The 9,187-nt window shown below is 53.1% G+C and overlaps 1 protein-coding gene across 3 annotated transcripts in view; it reads left to right on the top strand.

Annotated features, from left to right (window-relative positions):
• TENT4A (terminal nucleotidyltransferase 4A) overlaps window positions 1-8,663 on the top strand; it is a 19,600-nt gene extending 10,937 nt beyond the window's left edge. The window contains exons 7-12 of one of the 3 annotated variants that reach the window (XM_006917140.3): window positions 945-1,071; window positions 2,090-2,190; window positions 2,852-3,024; window positions 3,474-3,632; window positions 4,722-4,877; window positions 6,457-8,663. In XM_006917140.3, coding sequence (XP_006917202.1) covers window positions 945-1,071; window positions 2,090-2,190; window positions 2,852-3,024; window positions 3,474-3,632; window positions 4,722-4,877; window positions 6,457-6,648 — 908 coding nt within the window. In that variant the 3' untranslated portion in view covers window positions 6,649-8,663. Of the gene's footprint in view, window positions 1-944; window positions 1,072-2,089; window positions 2,191-2,851; window positions 3,025-3,473; window positions 3,633-4,721; window positions 4,878-6,453 lie in introns of all 3 variants that reach the window. The other 2 variants (XM_006917139.3, XM_015593434.2) reach the window with 2 other exon arrangements.
• Window positions 8,664-9,187: the final 524 nt, after the last annotated feature.

The following is a 9,187-nucleotide window of genomic DNA, read 5'->3' as shown; positions in this document are numbered from 1 at the left end:
TATATATATATATTTTAATATCTTCAAATTTAGTGATTTTTGTTTTGTTCTATGGCTTCTGGGGTGTGAAATTTACTTCTTGAAGATCTCCGGAGAGCACCTTCTTCGCGGCTGTTGGCGCATGCCGTGGTTTGCGCCACGCCCTTTCAGCATGGTTTCCCGGCAGCTCGTGTGACAGGTTCTGGCATGTTTGTCTGTGCCGGTAAAGTACATCGGAGACATTGCCACCATCTTCAGTGTTTGCTGAAATGTACTTGAAAAGCGAAACCTACACCGTCACTGGGTTATATTATTAAAGCTGGAAAAGATAAAATTCCAACACTTAGAATACATCTCCTAAAAAAACCCTTACTCTCCTGAACTGTAAAGAACAAGTTTCATGGAACTTAAAATTCGAAATGGTTCTGTTCTTACAAAGTTAAGCTCCTTGCCTGTGGCTCGTCGGGTGACTTCATGGCGGCTTCATTTGTTGCCTGTCCGGTTCTCAGCACCTGGAGTTCAGGCCTGGAACATTCTACCCTAGAGGCTTCGCTCTGGGCAGGTTTCATTGGTGCTGACCGAACTGCGACGTGTTCGGGTTCGCTGCCCACGGCAGGGAGCTCCGTCCCTGAGACGGCAGTCTGATTCAGGTTGCCGCTTTGTGCTTTTTGCCACCTGGGGAATTACGCGACTCTTTCATGAACTGTCGCTCCGTCCGTGAGTGGCATCTCTTTCTGGAGGTAGACCCGACCTTGCGATACGGGTCGGCCCCTCGGCCTGGGAAAGCCGTGGTACGAGCAGGCGGCCAGCTGCGGCGTGTTTCCAGGGGCCTGATTCGGCTTTGCTGGTGGGCTGTGGGCGTGTTTGGCGAGGGCCTGCTTCGGAGCAACTTGCAGGAGAAGATCAAACGTCCGGATAACGGCTCAGGTGTTTGGCGGAGTTTTACAGCTGCCTTTCTGTTTTAGGGAATGACGTCGGCCGAAGCTCCTATGGGGCCATGCAGGTGAAGCAGGTGTTTGACTACGCCTACATCGTGCTCAGTCACGCTGTGTCGCCACTTGCGAGATCCTATCCAAACAGAGACTCTGAAAGGTAACAAGTCGGGCGTTGCCCTTGCTGGGCCCACAGCTCCACGGGCATGGCCTCGCACCTCCCTGGCCTCTGCAGAGCTGGCACTCGTGCCTCGCGTTTGCTTCCATGGAGTTCACTAACAGATTCAGTAGAACGTGAAACTGGGCGTAAAGGAAGGCCTCTCGGGAACTCGGGATGGCTGCGTCTCGTTCATCCAGGGTCACGAGTTGAAAACTTCTTACTTGAGGAGTTGACTTCTTTCCCAGAGTGTTTTGGGGAGGTGACTTCTGCCTTTTAAAGCTCGGAGTGTGCCTTGTCTGCTTTAGGCAGCCCTCCTGGTGCATGGGCAGCGTCTGAGCCCGCAGGTCCCGCCCCTCCTCTCGGGCAGCGGCGTCCCTCATTCTCAGACACGTGTGCAGGGTACACGTTGCTGGCAGGAGAACCATTCCTGACCCCGGGTGATGCTGCGTGATTGGGGGTGGGATTCGGGGGCGGAGGGAGGGAGACGAGAAGGGGCAGCGGGAGGGAGAATAGCATCATTGTCACAGATGGTGGCTGAGACGGTGCTGGCGGCTCTGCTCCTCGGGCAGGTTCTGGAATAAGCAGAACTGTGGCCAGCACCGGTGGTGCAGAGCCCTCTGTGGGTGTGGGGCCCGTGTCTCCGGGCTCCGCGGTGGGTGTCGCATGAGTCCCCTTGCTTGCCCCGCAGTGGGAAGTGGGAGTCGTACCCTCCTGATCGTGGGGGTGGGGGGTTGACGCGCCTCCCTGTTTCAGTGCTGGATTTAAACGGTCTCTTGTAGATTGATGTAGGTTAAGGGACGTCTGCATAAGTGAACCCGCTTTTCTGTGCTGTGATTGCAGTGCGTTTGGGCTCAAACATCACAAATTGCACGTACTTCATATAGTTGTTTTAGCTTGCCTTTGGATTTCACTCAGCAAAGCGTTCGGTCATTAACTTTGTGAAGTAGCTGCTGGGAAGGGTTCCCAGGCGTCGCAGGCCTGTCGTGCCACCCTGACTTCCCGTGTCGCCCTCTTGTAGTACCTTAGGAAGAATCGTCAAGGTAACTCAGGAAGTGATCGACTACCGGAGGTGGATCAAGGAGAAATGGGGCGGCAAGGCCCACCCAGCGCCGGACCCGGGTGAGAGATGGATCCGGGCGGGTTGCCCTTCCGCTGCTGGCCGTGCGGGGGGGGCCCTCTTTGTCCCTTCATGGAAAATGGTTCAGACTATGAAAAATGCCTAGTTTTTCTATAGAAGCTTAATTTAAACCCATTAAGTTTTAGGCCAGCACTGTCTAGTAGAAATGTAACACGTGCCACACGTGGAATTTTAAAGTTTCTAGTAAATGTGGAGAGAAACGGGTAACATTGATTTTAATAATATGATTTATTTAGTGTTCAAAATATTAACATTTGAAGATGTAATCAGTATAAAAATCATCGCGATGTTTTGCAGTCTTCTTTGGACTTTGAAATCCAGTGTGTATTTATACTTACAGCATATCACAATCAGGATGCTAAATTTTCACCAGAAATAATGATCTGTGTTTCGATTTCATAAAATGTATGGTTGAAAACTATTTACGTGCACAGATATTTGTTCCAGATATGCTTCAGTGTTTTCTAATAATGGAAACAAATATAATTTTAAAAGTAATTACAATGAAATAATATTAGACGTCCACTTTGTCAGTCTTAGTGACACTTTGGGGCTCAGTCACACCTGTGGCTGTCCCAGTGGTCCTCGCACGTCTGTACTCCTAGGTGGTGACTAACGCAGGCTGCGTGTTCCTGTCCACAGACAACAGAGTTAAGATCAAAGAGCGAGTGAGCACGTGCGACGGGGAGCAGCCCCCGCGCCGAGACCCGGAGCCGCCCTACAGCCAGCGCCTGCCCCTGTCCCTGCCCAGCCCCCAGCTCCTGTCCTCGGGCTCCTCCGCGTCTTCCGTGTCTTCGCTTTCCGGGAGTGACATCGTGAGTATGTGTGCCGGGCGGTCTGTGCGTGTGGACGTGTCTGGCAGGGTCGCAACGCCCTTCGTTTTCATCCCTCTCTGTACGTGTGTGCGAGAGGCCACCCCAGGTCTGCGCCAGGTGGCCCGCCCTCTGCCGGGCGTCTCGGGTGATGGTTAGGGACCCCGGTGTCAGTGGCCCATGGCCACTCAGTGCTAAGGCCACTGGCGCTGTGATCGCAGTGCCCTTCTCGAGTAGGTTCTTGAAAACGTCCGTGGTCAGAGAGAAACCTGTCTGGGTTCCCGTCTGTGTTTCCTTTAGATCCTCGTTCAGTGTCGAGACGGGGGGCGTGCGGGCCAGTGCGGGCCGCATGGCGTTGGCGGCGGTTGGTGGCCTCGCAGCCCCGGACCGCGTGCACGCTGCAGACGTGTCTTTGGTGACTGGGGACGCCCCTCCCCGCTCTCTGCTCACAGGATTCCGACACGCCGCCCTGCACCGCGCCCGGCGTCTACCAGTTCAGTCTGCAGGCGCCCACGCCCCTGCTGGCCAGCCTGCCCGCCGCCTTGCCCCTGCCGGCCGGCAAACCGCAATCCACTGCTTCTAGAACGTTGGTCATGACGACGAACACTCAGGTACGTGGCCGTGGTGCCCGTCCTGTGGTGGGTCCCCTCGGGAGCCGTGCCTGAGCTGTGACTGTGCTGTAGGAGTGGCCGACCCTTTTCACTTAGGAAAAGAGGTTTAAGAATCTTTGGAAAGTACATTTTTGTCCCGTAGGAAATTGCAGCTTGGATGACATTTAATTCCTTTCATTCTGCGGAAAACCGTGTCACCCAGGCCCACTAAGTACAGTGTTTGCAATGAGAAGACTCCGGTCTTGAGCACTGAAGTGGCTTTTTCAACAAGGTCCAAATTGCCTGTTTTCCTGCAGGTCACATTGACACTCAGTGTGCGCAGAGTTCTGGAGTTGCGTGAGAGAGGGACTCAGGCTTTCCCTTGATGGGAACCGCCCTGGTCCCTATCAGAATCTCAGTGTTTCGTTTTAATGTAAACTTTGCCTTTTTGCACATTATTCATTAGGCAGTATTTATAGAGCTTTTTCTATTAGAATATGCTTTCTGTTTTTGTTTAAATTTAGACAAAATTAGAAGTCTAAAAGACAATTTCAGAAATAATTTGGTATTTTTACGTTAGTTGAATACGAGTATGTGTAAAACCCATCACATGTTAATTGACTTCAGAGCCAATCTGTGCAGTGTGGTTATAATTTGAGCGTCAGGTGACGTAGATCATGCAGGGAGGGCCGCCGTCCTCTCCAGAGGTCTTCGAGGCCAGTGTCTGCAGGATGTGAGCAGTGTGGTTCTCGACAGTCTAAGGACAGGGGTTCACGCCGGCACCCTGGGCCCCGGCAGAACACGATGCAGAAATAGGAGCCGTCCCGGAACTGCGGAGGGGCGGGCGGGGCTGGCCTGCCCTCGGGACCCCTCACTGCGGTGGCCTCGGGCCGTAGGCCCGTGTGAGTTGGAATGTGCCAGAGTCTTTGCAGAGATCCGGGGGACAGCTGTTACTCCGATAAGTGTAATTTTTTTGAATTGTCGTGTGGTCTTCAAAGGACATTGAAATTTCATGACTTGCATCCAGAACAACATCTTGTTAGGTTATAGTCTAACACGACCTTAATCAGATCGGAGCCTTATGGATATCTCTGGTGGCTCTGTCCCTAGACCAGGTTCACTATGCCTCCGCCAGCCCTGGGGGTGGCCCCCGTGCCCTGCAGACAGGTTGGCGTCGAGGGGACTCCAGCGCTGAAGGCCGTGCACCACCTGTCTTCCCCGGCCGTGTCGCCCAACCCACTCTCCAGCCCTCACCTGTATCACAAGGTACGTGTTGGCCCGGCCCGGCCCGGCCCCCAGCGGAGCAGGTCATGGTGGCTGTGCTCGACGTGTCCTGCAGCCGACAGGCTGCCACAGAGACTTCAGAGGGAGTTCGTCCTCTGACCGTTCAGCTCTGTTTGCAGTCCCTGTAACAGACATAACTTTAAAAGTGTTATTTCAAAATTTAATATATTTTAATTCATCTCCACAAACACTTTAATTATTCTGTTGAACTCATTAGCATAAAACTGAAGTTTGAGTTAAGGCTCAAAATGAACATTTCGTTTTCCCATTTATCTATTACGTTATGTGCTAAAAACACTTTGGTTTTTAAGAAGCAAACTCAAGAGCTAACAGTGGCGCAGCTTGGTGCATGGCAGGCCCGCGGGGCACTCCCTCCGGCGTTCTTCACGTGGGGGGCCGGGCCGGAGGGGCGGGTCCCACCAGTCATTAGCTTTCTGGGCCCCAGGCGTCCCTACGAATGCGTGTCTTCACATCTCTGTGGCAGATCTAAGTCCAGATCCCACACAGTAGAAACTCTTGGGCCATTCCTGAGTCCCGTGCTCCTGAAGTGCCCGGGTGTTTGAAAGGGTCGTTGGCCGGCATCTGCTGCCAGGAGTCAGGGTGGCGTGTCTGAGGCCGCTGTCTCCCCTGGGCCCACACTCACCGCTGTCCCTCTGCATCACCCCAGTCAGTTCCTCCGTTGCTCATCCAATCATATTTTGCCAGCTGAGTTTTGATTCTTGACCTTTGGTTCTTTGGACCTATGTCATTAAGTCCTGATTTTTTATTTTTTTTAATTTAGACTTAGTAATATTCCTTCTTGGATTTATTCATCTTGTCACAAGGAAGCTTTCATTATATTACCAGGTGTATGATGCCGGCCTCTTAGAAATATTCAGAATGAAACTATAGCTTTGCAGCAGGGAAGAGCAGCCCTCGTGAACTGCGTGTTAGCTTTCCTTCTCAACTCCCTTCTGAGCTCGTTCTGCTCCGAGACCTTCCCGAAGCTGGCCGTGTGCTCTGGTCCGCTTCGCGTGGGCTTTGCGGTGTAGGAGCAGCGCGATCACATTCTGCTGCGTGTGAATTGTGGCTCAGTGCTGAGACATGGGCTCACGCACCGTTTCCAGAATGTCGCGGCTGAAGTTGGGGGGAAGAAAATGAGAGGGACCCTCTCTTTTCTGCGGACAAAGAGAGCCATTTAGAAGTGAGATTCTGGATGTGTTTGGATATGAAGGTGTATCGTTTGATGCAGATCTACAGTTCTTACCTTGAATGAGTCACTGAACAGGAATAGTATTTTTGTCTCAAATCTAGTGAAACTGTGACATCTACGAGTGTGACTCTGTCAGATAGAGCTTCTGTATTTAACGTCACGTGCACGCTGCGTGCATCTCGGTCGTCTGCACACTCTCACTGTCCGTAGTTTCTAGCTTTTCTCCAGGGGAGGGTCACACCCATGGTCACTTGAGTTTGCTGCCCCGAGACTGAGCTGGCAGGAGCTGGGGTGGGCGGTGTCCCATGCACCGTGTCTGGTGTCTCCAAGCCTCCCCCTGGTGTCACTGTCCCTCTGTCTCTTCAGCAGCACAGTGGCATGAAGCTGTCCATGAAAGGCTCTCACAGCCACAGCCAGGGTGGCAGCTACAGCTCTGTGGGCGGCGGAGGCGTGCGGCCCCCCGTGGGTAACCGGGGACATCACCAGTATAACCGCACCGGCTGGAGGAGGAAAAAACACACCCACACGAGGGACAGCCTGCCCGTCAGCCTCAGCAGGTAATAGCGCGCGCGGGCGCCTCCCGCCCCCCACCCTCACAGACTGCGCCGTGGCCTCGGCCTGGCCGGGAACTGAGACCAGCATCCAGCACGTCAGCCCGGGCTCTTGGAACGCCCGCCGCTGATCACTCTGCATGTCCCTCGTGTGGTGGTCACGTCCATCGTAAAGAACACTCCTCGTGCGCATCTGTGAAGCCTTACTCAACGCGGACGCTGCTTTCTGCCTTCCCAGGAGTTTTCCAGAAGCAGGTCTGGACCTGGAGCTGCAGGGAGTGACGTCGGCCTGGGCGTTGGTTTCTCGTAGCCGAATCTGTCCCTTCGGTGGGGTATTTTCATTTCTGTTTGTCAGCCACAGAGATCAGCCCGTCCTCGGCCGCTGCACAGCGGGGACGACAGGCGGTCACCCTCGTCTTACTGCCCTTGTATTTTGTTTCAAATTTCAGAACTGTTTTTTATGTAAATATTGAAAACTTATGATTTGTGCAATAACTCAGATATTTTTTATTTAATTTCATATTTTCACATAAGTTATATTTAAAGGAGGAGGGAATTTTTTTAAACAAGCTTAGGTCCTTTCCCGAGTTGCATTTTCTAAGTTGGGTTCATCGTGTCGCTGGTTGTCGGAGGAGCACTGTGGCAGACCGCACAGGGGCACGAGGGGCATGGCTTTGCCTCCCACCATCCTGGGCTGTGGCGGGGGACCGCTCCGTCCGTGGCCCAGGAGCCCAGTGGCTCCCCTGCCTTCTGACAAGCGGCCGGCCGGCTCTGCTGTCGCTGGTCTGTCATCTCTGGCCACGGAGTTTTAACATTTTGGTTTTGGTTCTTTTAAAGTAGACAACAAATCCAGCATTTAAAGTGCCAGAGTATAACTTTCCAAGGGAAGAAGACGTGGTCACATCATAAAACCTTTTAAAAAAAAAGCAACGTGAACTTCTAAATGCTTCCGTCAGTTTCAGTTAAGTAGCTCGTGACGAGGGGTCTGGTGAGTGTCGTCACGGACGATGGTGCCCAGTTTTAGGAATGTGGAGGAAGGAATTGCGTTGATTCCTGTGCGGAATCTCTAGCCATGTGCATCCGTTCTGTTCAGAGCAAACCTAGGGGAAGCCTGCCCCTGCGAGGTGCGCTGATAGCCCCAGGGGCGGCTGTCGCCGGCTGGGGGCACACGCGCGTGCCGTGCAGGTGTGCTCTGCCGGAAACACCTCTGTCTGCGTTGCCTTTTTTTTGAACAAGACTGTATCCATCCTGCCTAACCTGAGTGTTCAGAGCACCACGGTTGCCCTGGGAGTTAGCTGCATCTCACGGGTCATCTGCTGCCCCGCCCGTAAGCGGGGTCTGCCCCTGGTGGCACTGCAGGCAGCTTGGCCTCTAGGTCCGCTAGTGGAGAGTGTCGAGACGAGAAACTTGCAGTGGTGATGCCTGGCCGACGGGCGGACGGGGGCGTTTTCGAGCGAGGCCCGAGTGTGATGGCGGGGACGCGCTTTCAAGTGCCTCCGGCCTGGCTTTCCTTTTAAGCAGGACTGGCCCACGTTAGTTAGCACTGAGGGCTGCCAGCCGCCACCGCAGGTCCCCTGGGGGCATTCCAGAATAGAGTAGCACATTCTGTCTGCAGTTCTTATTGATCGAAAGTTATCAAAAATATTTAAAGATATTTAAATTGTGAACCTATTGATAAAAACATATTTATAAAAACTGATACATAGGCCTGTACTAATCTTCACGCATTAGCAATACTGACTGTGACCCTGCATCCAGGACACTGCTGCGGGGACCGTGGCGAGTGTCCCGTGGGTGTCCGTTTTAAAGCTCGATTCACACGCACAGGCGCCGTGCCCCGCCCCGCCGTGGCGCACCGAATGAATTGGCCTGGCTGCCACTGTGGTCACACGCCCCCGGCGTGGCAGAGAAGCATCATGTTTCGATTTTGTTTTGTGTGTGGACAACAATGTGGAAGCTAAAATTGACATATTTTTATGTAAAGTTTTTCTATTCTTTGATTTTTAATAAACTTTGGAAACCAGGTGGTGGTCGTGCTCGCGTGCTTTCCTCTGGGGTGGGGAGAGCGGGGCTCCAGTTCCACAGTCTCGCGTGCTCTGATGAAGACCGTGAAAGATTTTCCATCCACTGCTTCAGTAACTTCGGAACCCAGCTGGGGTCCCAGGCTGAGAAGGAGTGAATCGGAATCGAAGCACATTCTGCGTTCACGGGGATGCAGTACAGCTGTGTAAATGATACAGTCGATGTGGGGTTTCTGGCCTGACGCGGTGACGCTGTACACTCAGAATCCCCAGTGGAGAGCGTGTACTCTGCCTCCCTCCTGGGTCAGCATTTACACTACTTAAAAAGAACACATTTCCAGCTGCCAGACGATCACGTAGCTTGAAACATAACTTAGGTTGAGCATTCACAGGGAAGTTTATAAAACTTACTATAAGCCACGGGGCGACAGAACTAAGCTCAGCCCACATGATCCCTGAGCTCGTGTGCTCTGGACCTGTCGGCAGCGTTGGGAGGCGGGCGTCGGGGTACGGCGGGTGTCGGGGTAC

Source organism: Pteropus alecto, unplaced genomic scaffold (assembly GCF_000325575.1).
Source record: "Pteropus alecto unplaced genomic scaffold, ASM32557v1 scaffold137, whole genome shotgun sequence".
Classification (NCBI taxonomy): domain Eukaryota; kingdom Metazoa; phylum Chordata; class Mammalia; order Chiroptera; family Pteropodidae; genus Pteropus; species Pteropus alecto.
The sequence above is the reverse complement of the archived record's forward strand: the minus strand, read 5'-3'. Positions and strand labels throughout refer to the sequence as shown.